The sequence below is a fragment of the Macaca thibetana genome, chromosome 3, assembly GCF_024542745.1.
Source record: "Macaca thibetana thibetana isolate TM-01 chromosome 3, ASM2454274v1, whole genome shotgun sequence".
In the NCBI taxonomy this organism is placed as follows: Eukaryota; Metazoa; Chordata; class Mammalia; order Primates; family Cercopithecidae; genus Macaca; species Macaca thibetana.
Window position 1 is genome coordinate 87,394,945 of NC_065580.1, and position 13,258 is coordinate 87,408,202.

At 39.2% G+C, this 13,258-nt stretch overlaps 1 protein-coding gene across 2 annotated transcripts; it reads right to left on the bottom strand.

Moving 5' to 3' along the window:
- AGR2 (anterior gradient 2, protein disulphide isomerase family member) lies at positions 1-12,457 on the bottom strand. 2 transcript variants are annotated; one of them, XM_050785390.1, is made up of 8 exons: positions 12,283-12,457; positions 9,005-9,150; positions 8,667-8,730; positions 8,490-8,542; positions 7,084-7,157; positions 4,993-5,056; positions 2,292-2,375; positions 1-317 (listed from the first exon to the last, which is right to left on the bottom strand). In XM_050785390.1, exons 2-8 carry the CDS (start codon positions 9,141-9,143, stop codon positions 268-270), a joined length of 528 nt encoding a protein of 175 aa, XP_050641347.1. In that variant the 5' UTR covers positions 9,144-9,150; positions 12,283-12,457; the 3' UTR covers positions 1-267. The 2 variants fall into 2 exon arrangements, with proteins under 2 accessions (XP_050641347.1, XP_050641348.1); XM_050785391.1 differs by having other exon boundaries at positions 12,301-12,445.
- Between the last annotated feature and the right edge of the window lie 801 nt (positions 12,458-13,258).

The following is a 13,258-nucleotide window of genomic DNA, read 5'->3' on the forward strand; positions in this document are numbered from 1 at the left end:
TTGGAAAAAACAGAACACCCCCAAAAGGATTTATTTTTTTAAGAAAATCATGGCTCACTATGGTAGTATACAATATTGTTTTCACACATGTACACTTGAAACCAGATTTCTAAAACTTGTTTTTCTTAAAAAACAGTTGTCGTAACATTAAACCATAACCTAATCAGTGTGCTCACTATGCTTCCACACTTGCCAGTCTTCTCATACTTCTTCTGGTTTCAAGTCTCAAGGCCTGACATAGACAGAAGGGCTTGCAGATTTTTTTCTTTACAATTCGGTCTTCAGCAACTTGAGAGCTTTCTTCATGTTGTCAAGCACTAATGGGGGATAAAAGCAGGAGAGTCAAGACACCGTCATACATTATATCGATATAATAAACCCCAAACTTGGATGCTTAATTCATTATTTAATGGGGTGCTTTTTTTGTGAGACAAGGTCTCGCTCCTGCTCAGGCTGGCGTGCAGTGGCGCAATCTCTGCTCAGTGCAACCTCTGCCTTCTAGGTTCAAGTGATTCTTTAGCCTTAGCCTCCTGAGTAGCTGGGATTAGAGGTGTGCTCCACCATGCCCAGCTAATTTTTGTATTTTTCGGAGAGACAGGGTTTTGATATGTTGGCCAGGCTAGTCTCGAACTCCTGAGCTCAAGTGATCCACACACCTTGACCTCCCAAAGTGCTGGGATTACAGGCGTGAGCCACTGTGCCCAGCCTGATAGGATGCTTTTTAATCATGAGGTGAATAATTGGTAATCTTATTGTAATTTAAAAACATTATATGAAATGGCTTTTGTGACAATCTAGTTTTCTACTGTATTCATTCCTTCCCAGATCCTTCATCTCCAATCCTCACTTCCAAAATATTCCTTTTATAAGCTCTATCAGCAGAAAATAATTTTGGCTCATTTAGAAGTAAATTTAAATCACGTTTAAAAGAAATGTCTATTAGTAGGTGTGTGCACCTACTGTAAGTTGTTTTAGAAGTAGGGTAAATATAAATAATAGCAAATCAAGTGCTTTATGCACATGAATTATTTAATCCTCATACAAACATGATTAGAACTTTACGTATACATAATGAAACAGGCAGAGAGAGGCTGAGTAGCTTGCTCAAGGTCACACAGCTAACAAATAATGGAGCTACTGTTCCAGAGCCCAAACTCTGGGTCACTGTTTCTTCAACAGCAATTCATCAAAATGAGATGTGTGATCTACTAAAAATAAGATGTCCATGCGACAGACACTGAACAGCTGCTTATTCACTCCTCCTACAAATATTTATTAAGTCCCTGTTCTACAAGGCATTGTGATATTACCTATGTAGGACATCTGCCTTTAAAGAGCTTAGTCTTATTAAAATGTATGGTATTGTCTCAAGAATGGCTGACACTACTTGGAATGTGCTTCCCCTGGTCCAGCACACACTGGAAACGTTGCTAATGCACCACGATGATCTCTCCTGCTTCCTAGACATGGCCTCATTTCTCTTCACAAAATGACGTTCTAAGTCACCACTGGCTAATAGAAATTTCTGTGATGATGGAAATGTTCAGTGTCTGGGCATTGAGCACTTGGAATGTGGCTAGTGTGGAGAAATGAATTTCTAACTTTAACTTAAATAGCAACATGTGGTGAATGGTTAACATATTGGACAGTGCAGTTCTAGGCAGCCACTACTAATTGATCAGAGTTGGTTCCTAGGATAAAACCCACTTTTCTTCCCAGAGGACTAATCAGATGTCACAGCTAGCTATAGCCTTGCATTGAGGTACCTCATCTGCCTTAAGTCAGTCTCTCTCTCTCTCTCTTCCATTCATGGCAACCACAGGGAAGGTGATTTTCTTGGCAATCATATGGATCATCTTTCCTACTGATCTTTACATTGAACCTGAATTTAATTTTAAGCTGGACCGCACATTCTTTCACTTTTGTTATTTAAAAAATTAAGACATGCAGATTATTACAATTATTACACACAGTTCTGTGATAGAAGGAGTGTGTGCTAGTGTACCTAACAGAAAACCTGAAAATCAGGTAATGTGGTCATAGAATCCTCCTAGAGAAAAAGATACCTAATCTAAATAATTCATCTTCAATTGAGATTAAAAACAAACAAACCTGAGATGGAAAGAGAGTGTGATTTGCCTGAGGATGCAAGGCTAGTTAGGGTCAAACTGAGTCTGAGGCGTCCCTAAGCCTAGCTCTCTCTCACCTCACCATGCAGCCTCTAGTCCCATCACTACAGCAATAGAAGTGTTCAACTCTTGGGCAACATCCAAATTGAAGGTAACACTTACACAGAGCTGTATCTGCAGGTTCGTAAGCATAGAGACGATTTGAATATCTTCCAGTGATATCGGCTCTAACTGTCAGAGATGGGTCTGCAAAGATAAACGAAGCAAAAGGGAATGGAATGGTTTGTTTTCAAAAAACCTCTATTTAACGCCATGGGGAGCTGCAGTGCACATATTCATGTCCTGTGAAGGAATGAAGTGCGTCTGCACTCACAGGAGCTCTGATCCATCCACTCTACTACCCAGCCCCTGGCAGTTAGTAGCAAATGCAGGGCTGGAAACATCAACAGCTGTGCAGTGCTATTTGTGGAAAATGTTATGAACCCTTCTGTTCTATCTATGGCAACCTGAAAACAGAATAATACATATTTAGGGGTGACATGGTGTTTAGTTTTTTGGTGAAAACATTAACATTTTGTACTGCAAAATTATTTTAAATTCTTGAAATGATTATGTTGTAGTTTACATGTTTCTAGATCATTGGAAACCCACATCCAATGCTAGTTTTTAAAAGTTTTTTTTTAATTAATAGAGGAATACAAGTCCTTAACAGCAAAGTTCAAATAAACATATAGTACCTTCACTATATTTTACTTTATTGTTAATTAACTGCATTTTTAAAAGTAGAGATTGGTCTTCTCTTATGTGTACATATATCCCTCTAAATTTAAATCCATCTTGCCATGTTTTATATTTCACTTGAAGTGATCTAATTAATGAGCAAAAGGGGCATTTTAAAATTAAGGTGCATCCGAAAGGGAAGCGTGAGGATACCGAGAGGTCTGGAAACCTTGCCTTGAGAGACGTAATCGAAAGAACCTAGGACACGTGCCCTGAAAACGAGACAAGGAGGACATGTAAAACCATCTGCATGTTTGCAGAGTCTGTCGCTGGTACTGGAGTGGGCAATCTGTCATTTCAGAATGTTGGACTAAGGCCAGACACATAAATTACAAGAAACAGATGTACATTTATTCACCAGATTTGAGACCGACTATACTTCTGTTTGGTGCAGAGGATACAAAGACACGGTCTCATCTTTGTAAGAAATTAACCTAAGAAGGGCCTTTTAAATACCCAACTAGCAGCTCACAACCCTGGCTGCACATTGGAATCATCTGGAGAACTGTAAACACTACGATGCCTGCGTCCCACCCCTAGAGATTCTGACTTAATTGGTTTGAGGTGTGGCCTGGTCAACTTGATCTTTAAAATCCTCCAGGTGATTCAAACATGTAGTCAGGGTGGCTGCTGCGGAGCTAGAAGAGCAAGCTGCGTTGGAGCTGGTTCTTAGGACTGAAGGAATTGAATGTGGGTTAAAATGCCCTTCCACAGGGATGCCGTAAAAAGAATTCTTGTACAAGGTATGACCGGACAATCTATAAATTCCTTTTCACTGTTAGGATGCCAAATGTTCTAAATTCTAACAAAACTAAACCTATAAAATTAGTGCTTTAGTTCAGCCTTCCTTTTTTCTGTCTCTCGTTTTTCTTTGCCCTGCTTTATACATTCAGTGTAAACTTTAATGAATTACACAGGTGAATCATATGATTAGCATGAATTCTTGTAAGTGATAGATTTCATTATGGATTGTCCTTAAATCAGTATGACTTTGAACAAAGCCAAACTCAGTACAATCATCGAATAATTCAACACATATTGATGGAGAGCCTACTGCAGGGTCATGTTGGGAATAGCATGGTGAGCAGAAATAGGTACAGTCCCTGCCATAGGGGCTTATAGTCCATGGTGGGATTTATTACATAACCACCCCCAAAATGCAAAATTATACCTGAGGAAAGTATGACTAAAAAGAGAGACATGGTGCCACAAGAGCATGTAGTAGGGATTTGACCGGGTCGATGAATGATGATGATTGGGGAGTTAATGATGTGAAATTGGGGGACAGAGAAGGAAGTGGGAAAACCACATGAAAAAAGTACCAGTGGCAGGAAGGAGCATGTGGCTCCTTTCATTTCTTTTTCCCACTTCATATTCCTTTTTTTTTTTTTTTTTTTTTTTGAGACGGAGTCTCGCTCTGTCGCGCAGGCTGGATTGCAGTGGTGTTATCTCGGCTCACTGCAACCTCCACCTCCCGGGTTCAAGCAATTCTTGTGCCTCAGCCTCCCAGGTAGCTGGAATTACAGGCTCCTGCAACCATGGCTGGCTAATTTTTTTGTATCTTTAGTAGAGATGGGGTTTCACCATGTTGGCCAGGTGGTTTCAAACTCCTGACCTCAAGTGATGTGCCGGCCTCAGCCTCCCAAAGTGCTAGGATTACAGGCGTGAGCCACCCAGCCTTATTCCTAACTTTCTTAAAAATAATAAAAAATGTCAGATAGAAAAATCTAATACACAAAGTGAAAGTTTGCTGGGTTAAAAAATAAATATTTGCAGGCCTCTTGTATTCAGGAAATGTATCAATATGTTTAAATAGCGAATAGGGTGCTTTGTTATCAGATGTATTATAGCAGAAGATGAAAAGTTACAATTAGCACGTGAGAAAAGAAAGTGTTGTGTGGAAATAGGTAAAAGCTCACATTTTCTAAAGAAAATATGTTGTGGAACTTAAAGGAATGTCATACTCCTTACTAGAGCTTAGTGATGACATGGGCCATGGCAAAGTGGCAAGGGACAGTGGGGAGGAGAGAAGATGGCAGCACTAGTATGAGCTTCCGAGTTATCTCATTGTACTTCCACTTACCAACAAACAGAATCCTGGGGACATACTGGCCATCAGGAGAAAGGTGTTTGTCAGTTGTTTCATACTAAGGTAAAAAGAAAAACGTCTTTTAGTTTACTTTTACTTTTCAGTCATTTTCAAACTTGTTAATACAAGAATCCGTCCATTTCTGGCCAGGCATCTTACGATATCATAAGGCACCTCTCTTCCACAAAGAGTTTATTGTATAGATGAGGAGACAAACTGCAAGCACGAAATAATAAATAAGATAAGAGAAGAACATGAGATAAAGTGCTGAATGGATGTGATACAGAGCAAAAAAATTAAGGGAGAATTTGGAAGGAGTTGTTGTGTTTGGGGAAGACATCTTGGATGAAATAAGAGGCTATTAAGGAAAAAAGCAGATGTAATTTCTAGAGAAATTACAGAGACAAATACAGGATTTTCTTGAGTATTCATTTATCCATTTACCAATTTTTATTTAGAACTGTATTTAGCAAGGCACAGTGCTAATCTTTAATGAATGCACACTCTATTGAGAGATACAGGTAAGAAAATGAGTATTGAGGACTCAGTGGGTGAAATGTTATGGTGTAGGATATGCAGGTTTGGTGGTTGCCTTGAGGAAGACATTTAGCCCAGAATGCAGATTCCACCCCGACTAGGACTTTCTGAAGTGGATAAGGAGGAATCTTTAAAAATGAAGAGGAGTCAGTTATGTGGAAAAGAAAGACACTTCATGTAGGAGGAAGAGTATGGAGAGGACAGGTGGAGCATTTTCTCCTATGGCCAAGTGCTGGGGAAGGACTGAGTTAGGGGGATGCATGAGGGCAGCGGTGAGAAAAGGTGCTAGAGCTGCTTCAGGGGCCAGCTTAGGAATGACTTTGCACACCTGCCATGGTGTTTTCCTTTGTTCAGAAATAGTTAAGAACCACTGGAGGGATGTTACAAGAGACAATGTGACCCCAGTTTGGTCTGTAAAGCAACTACTCTGACAGCCATGTGGGATTAGACAGGGTTTATCTTGTAGACTGGGAGCCATTTAGCAGTATTACAGTAAGCTAGGGAAAGTGAAAGAGGCTTACTAAAATAGTGGTCCTGAGTTTATGGAGAAGTGACTAATAGCAGGAATACTTGGAATTTAGAAGCACAGGGCTTACTGAATGCTGTAGGTGAGTAGGAGAGTCCAATCTAGCACAGTACCACTTTCAATAAAATAGGGAATAGAGAAAGAAGAGCTATTGGAAAAGTGCAAACCAAGATGATTAATGTGCAGTGAGGAACATTCTGAGTTTAAGGTGATTATAAGATATCTGGAATATGGTTGGATAGACAAGTTGGAAATTGTTTCATGTTTGGGTAAGATGTAGGAATTATTAATGTGTCAGAATTGATTAAAGGCAGTTGTAGATGAAGTTGTTCACTGAATACAAAATATGGAAAGAGAAAAGGGTCAAGTGGAGATTCATCATGTCACTCACATTAAGGAGTAGGAAGAGGAACCCATGGAAGAGAGGCAAGGAAGAACTACTGGTGTGAAGTGCTCTTTCAGGAAGCCAACCTGTGAAGAGGAAGGGCAGCGGGGCTCAAAAGGACATATGACTAGGTAGAGTCATTTTTTATTGGCTTTCTTTTAGAGGGAACATGAAATGTTTGTATACAGTAAAAAGAACTTGCCAAGACAGAAAGCTTGAGCACCATGAGAGGTGGTGATGGTGAAGTAAGGTGGGAATGCATAAAGCTAAAGCACAAGAGGCATGATTAGAGTTGGAAAGCCAGAATGCTGTCTCTTCCTGAGAGGTGACCAGGATCAAGAATGGGTGTAGAGAAGCCAGGACTATAGAGGGATGGGCTCAGCAAGTAACAAAAACTTTCTAGCAACAGAAAAATTCTGACTACAGGACAGAATTTTTCAGACAAACTAAAAACAGACATGCCAAATGGATTATTAACAAAATGAAATATCTTTTTTTTCTCTCTAATCTATGAGATGGGATATTTGGAAGCAATCCCAGTTAATGCGGTATGACTAAGATGTATAGGAAAAATGAATCATCTATTTCAAGTAATGAGCCATAGAGAAATGTTAGTAATGATGAAAAGGAAACTTACAACCAGATTGAGGAGGACAAACTGCTCTGCCAATTTCTGGATTTCTTTATTTTCAGCAAACACTTTCTTTAAAGCTATAATATAAAGAAAAATCATTAAGCATCCATCTTAGCATTGGTTAAAAGCTTTGTTCTATTTTAAGTTAAATTGCATTTTATTTATTTATTGAATTGCATTTTAAATACAATATTCTACTTTGGCCTTTTAGCAAATGATTAGTGAAGTAATATCTATGGCATTGACTACCTTTGCTTTTTATTCACTCATTCATCCATTCATTCATCCATTTATGTTTTCTCCAGCTCATATTTATTGAATGGCTGCCATGTGTTAAGCACTGTGTTATACACTAGGGATAGTACAGTGGGAAAAAAAAAAAAAAGCATGTGCGTTTTTCATAGAGCTCAAATACTTGTGTGGGAGACAAACCATAAACAAAGAAATAAGTAGATGATAATTTCAGGTAGAGATATGTACTTTGAAGAAAATTAAAGCAAAGGGTTTAAAAACTGTGAGCGGTCCAGGCAGATCTTCCTGAGGGGCTAACACTGAAGTGAGGGAGTGATCCATTCTGGGCTAGGCCACTGGGCAGCGGAACTGCAAAGCAATAGCTGTGAGGTGGGAATGAGCTCAGATGTGGGAGGAGCAGCATGAAGGCCAGGCTGGAGAGGGTGAAGAAAGCAAGAGGAGAGTGGTAGGAAGGGAGAGATAGCCAGTGGCCTGATCCTGTCAGCCTCATAGCTTGTGTTCAGGAATCTGGATTTAATTCTGTGATAAGAAGCCACTTGAGCACGTGAGTGATAGGATCTGATTTATGTCTACCAGCCTCACTCTGGCTTCTGTGTGGACTTGGCTGTAGGGTGGCCAGTTAGGTGACTGTTATAGTAGTCTAGACAAGATCTGATCTTGGCTTGGACCAGGGCAGTAGCATGGAGGCAATAGGAAGTGGTTGGATTTGGGCTCAGTGCAAAATGAAAGTGTAGAGCCCCTTGTTGAAGAATTACTAAGACTTTTAAGACAATGACAGCAGAGTTTAAACCAAGTGTGGGAACCTTCTAAGCTCGGGGCCCTGTGAGATGGCACAGGCTTCATGCCTGTGGATCTGGGGCTGGTTTAAGGATATATTTTGAAGATAAAGCCAGTATTTGCTGGTGTATTGAATGTGGACTGTAAGAGAAATCAAGAAGTTGAAGATGAATCCTAAAGCTAGTTTTTCAAAATATGTACCAACGGTTATCACAAAACGTGGAGATATTTGAAGTCACTTTTAAATATGTTTTTACTATAGGAAATATTCATTTTTCTAAATGCAACTGTAGTTCTAAAGATACAAACATGAGTGATCTGAACCCTGGCCCTAAGGCTAAAAGCCTATAAAGGAAATCATATTTAGAAGAATAAATTACCTTGACTGTGTGGGCATTCATCCAAGTGATGGATAATCATCAAGGGTTTGTTGCTTTAAAAGACAAAGAGAGATGAGACAAATTTTATTGAGTAAGATTTCACATATATCTAGATGTCAGTAGGTGGTGCTCTTGAGAGCTTTGAGGGAGGGACCTCTGAGTAACCCTGATCTTTACCTTGTCTTGGATTTGTATAAAGCTTCTTCATATGTCTGAGTCCAGATGAGTTGGTCACCCCAACCTAGAATGAAATGAATCAGTATATTTGAAGCTTTTCTAAATTCACACCCAAAGCTGTTGTAAAGCAGTGGTAAAGACTTGGATAATAGAACTGATACTAAAGAAGAAGAAAACCCCCTAGAGAAAGTAGAAATAATTATAAACAATGATAAATCTAGAAGGAACACAACCCAAAATGACCTGGCACCAGGTTAGCACCAGGTTTAAGCACCAAGAGAGAGGAAATCTTTTCCAATTAAGTAGCAGTTGGAAGCCAACAAGAAGCTGACTCCTACCTCTGGAGAGGGTCTGGGGCAGTTTGGGTCGAGAGTCCTTTGTGTCCTTTTTAGCTCCAGGTTTGACTGTGGTATCTCTGGCCAGAGTGTAGGAGAGGGCCACAAGGAGCAAGAATGCTGACACTGAAATTTTCTCCATGGCAACTCTAGTATGGAAAACCAACCAAAATCAGTAAACAAAAATGAACTAGCAGTCTTCAGGGTCTGCAGGTTGCCCCACAATGGTGGAATATACCAGAAACTGAGGCTCTGCTGAGACTGGACATATGAGATTGGAGTAAACAGCTCTGTTCTGTGGGATTTTCCTAAGAATACAGGTGGTCTTTGACTTACAATCGAGTAATGTTCCAATAAACCCACTGTAAGCTGAAAATATTGTAAGTCAAAATACATTCAGAGTAGTCTCTCCTTTCCCAGGGTTTTACTTTCTGAGGTTTCAGCTATCCACGGTCAACTGCATCCAAAATAGGTGAGCACAGTGCAATATTTTGAGAGAGAGATCAAATTCACCTAACTTTTGTTATAAGATACTGTTGTAATTGTTCTGTTTTATTATTAGCTCTTGTTAATCTCTTATTGTGCTTAATTTATAATTTCGACTTTATCATAGATATATATGTACAGGAAAAAACATAGCATATGTAGTGTTTGGTACTCATCTGTGGTTTCAGGCATCCACTGAGGGTCATGGACCATAACCCCCACAGATAATGGGGGAACTACTGTAATACACCTAACCTAATGATCACCACAGCTGAACCTACCTTAAATGTGCTCAGAACACTCACATTAGCTTACGGTTGGGAAAAGACATCCAACACAAAGCCCATTTTATAGTAAACTGTTGACTATCTCAAGTAATTTTTATGAATACTGTATTGGAAGTAAAAACCAGAATGGCTATATGGATACTTGAAATACAGTTTCTACTGAATGTGTATTCCTTTTGCACCATCATAAAGTCAAAAAATTAAGTCAAACTACTGTAAGTTGGGACTGTCTGTATATAGTATAGATAGCTGTCTATTGATCCACATAGATACAGACAAAAATATAAAGATCTCTATAGATATAGAGTTATCTATATAGATATACATCTATATAGAAATAATATAGTTATATTTTAAGAAAATAGATGTATATACTCTAGTAGCTAAGGAAATTTACATTTACGTTTTTTGGAGACAAGGTCTCACTCTGTTGCCCAGGCTGGAGTGCAGTGGTACAATCTTGGCTCACTGCAACCTCCACCTTCTGGGTTCAAGTGATCCTCCCTCCTCAGCCTCCTAAGGAGCTAGGACTACAGGCACGTGCCACCATACTTGGCTATGTTTTTGTATTTTTTAGTAGAGATAGACTTTTGTCATGTTGCCCAGGCTGGTCTCAAATTCCTGACCTCAAGTGATCCTCCTGCCTTGGCCTCCCAAAGTGCTGGGATTACAGGAGTGAGCCACCACACCTAGCCGATATCTTAGTTAAATTACTTTTTCTTTCTGGTATTCCACAGTTGATTCCCAGGAAAAGCTAGAGCCTATGAACAGGAAAATAAATGACAAGATAAGTTTAGTGAGTGAGGAGGTGGGGAGGGAGCAAAGTGAGTTGCTCTAGCAAGTCACTAAGGTTGTCCACGGGGCTGTAACATGGAAGGCTGGAGACTTGGGATTCTGATAAAACCAAACACTGAAAGTGCTAAAAAGGAAATATGAAACCACAGCACCTAACTCTAGTATTGGTGAATGGTTTTGAATGAAGTCAAATAAACTCTGCAAGGAATCACTATTGTTAAGCGGGAAGTTTTTCATAATCTAGTATCTTGAGTGGAAACCTTTGCTAAGCATTAGCTGATTTGTTTTTAAAGGTGTTGCTAAGTTACCAGGTCGAAATGACATTTTGTATTTAACTGACCAATTATTAACTAATTCATAGTACATAAGCACAAAATGTCTTACTCAGAAAAGATGTAAGCAAAAATCAGGGATATACTTTGTTCATTTTCTATACCCATAAAGATGTGGAAATGCCAATAACTTTTGTCTTCTAGAGTTTTGCAAAAACAACCTACGTGTACACTGTAAGTCAACAATTCTCAGCCTTCTTTGTATAAAGACTTCTTTTTAATGTTAAAAAAATCAAGAACTTTTACATGAGAATAATTATACTTTTAGAATACTGGTTGGTTCAGAAACAGATGGCAAATAACTTCTTTGAATCTATCAACAAACATTGGATTTTGTCCTTTATTTATAACGGCATCTATGTATATTCTAAAAAATAGTAAATTGATGGTAAAGCATTTTTATTTACTTAGCCCATTTACAGTTCTTGTTTTACAAGTAGCTATTAGGACCTTGCAATATCTCCAAAGGTTACAGGTTGGAACTATTGATATATTGCTTGTGTTTTACGGCAGGATGACTCAAGGAAGGCTAATATAACTCCTGCTGTACAAACATCCTGCTCCGGGGTGACTTTCTGAGATTCACTCCACTGAGTTTTTGTAATATGAATAGATTCTGCTGTGCAAATTTCCTGCATAAACCACCTCAAAGCACAATTCCAACCATGGAAAATACTGATAATTTGGAGACACACAGACACGCACACATAGGGACACACACACACACACACACACACACACACACACACTATGTGAAGCCAGCACTTTTTACTCGTCACCATATCCCTGTCTTCTCATCTTTAGCAAAGAATGAACTTGCAAGACATTTTAGTGTCCGTGTTTGTAAATGTTTCAGAAAAGCAACCAGCCCTCTCCTTTAACAGCCTATCCCATGAATTTAAAGATTGCAGAGGCAACAAGAATGTCTTTGCACCAAAAAGAGAAAGAAAACTGTTTTCTGATTTGCAATAATATATTCCAAGCGGACAATCCGGGCTGAGGTGTCATAGTGGAGATGCGTACGGGGCTTTTCTTTAGCCTGTGGGAAAGAAAGCTTTAGATGGTGACAGACGAAAATCCCTGGACCCTGTTCCAGGCTTGAAAAATCCTAGGATTCACCTACTCTTGGAAATTTTGTTTCCCAAAGGAGAAAGCCTTTCTCTGAACTAACTCAGGAACATCACACTGTGCCAGCTCTAGCCAAAGAAAGGCCCCAGTAAGCCTTTGGTGGAAATTCCATATTTCCCTTCCAAATTCTACTTCATTGCCCTTGGAAACTTGCAGTTCTCTGTTGCTTGATTGCCTACAACTTTATATAGCAATCAGAGGCCAAAATTCACTCCAGCAAGTGCCCATCTAAAGCTGCTGTCAGGAGCCTTACCTGGATTTCCTCACCCACCTGCCTTGTGTGAGCCGGCGGCTAGGATGCGGTCCAAGCTTCTGAGTGTGCCAGCACAGCTGAGTCTCTATTTATGCACCAGGGCACACCTCAATCCCACCCACTAGTGCTGCATTTACTTGTTGCTAACTCAGAAACGAACCTTCTTTTTTCCAAGTGATTATCTTCCTTGGGTTAAAGAGTTCCTTGTTTTTAAAAATAACATTGCAAAAGTAGGCTTTTCAGTATACATGTTTTTAACTATTTGTGAAGTGTATTGTTAAGAGGTTTTGAAACGATGGGCAGAGTGCCAAATCCAGGTAGACTTTGAATGAAGACATTTGATTTGCCTGAAGGCTGATTTGTCTTTATGTGATTGGACGGAGTTTGGAGTTTGTAGATTTTTTTTTTCTGCCCCGTGGGCAGATTGCCTTTATTTACTTGAAAACACACAAGAGATGATTCACAATTCTGATCCTCACAGTCACATAACCTGCCATACTCCATTATGATAAAAAATTATTTTCTACAATACGTCCCCACTCCTGTCAAAAAAATGCACCCTAACTTCTGCAGGTATGAAAAAAATACAAATCAAGTAACCCATATAATATTTCAAAACTGAGGAAGTATTGGAAAAAAAACAGCCTAATACTGGGAGCTTGTAATAATTACCTTGCCATTGAATGTGTGCAGCAACTTCCCTCCACAGAGTTCAAAGGTATTTTACAGATAATTTCTTACTTAAAGGCAAACTTTCCTGCTACGCAAGCAGGAAGCCATTTACTCCATTTTTTCAGACCTAAAAACTAAGATCTGCAACTAATTTTTTTTTCCACTCAAGATTATTTAATTACTCCCTGAAGATTTTTAAACTGGAGTTTAAATTTTCTGTCAGAAAATGTTAATCCTGTATTTTGTTCATGAAGTTGCGTGCAGTCTTTAAAATCTCAGAATGGAGAAAATTTTAACAACAGAA

Excerpts from the sequence above, each read along its gene's own strand:
- AGR2 (XM_050785390.1), bottom strand. The coding sequence starts at position 9,143 with ATGGAGAAAATTTCAGTGTCAGCATTCTTGCTCCTTGTGGCCCTCTCC. Across the intron at positions 5,057-7,083 it reads TTGTCCTCCTCAATCTGGTT|TATGAAACAACTGACAAACA; the intron begins GTAAGTTTCCTT and ends TTTTTACCTTAG. Across the intron at positions 318-2,291 it reads ACCTGCAGATACAGCTCTGT|TGCTTGACAACATGAAGAAA; the intron begins GTAAGTGTTACC and ends ATCCCCCATTAG.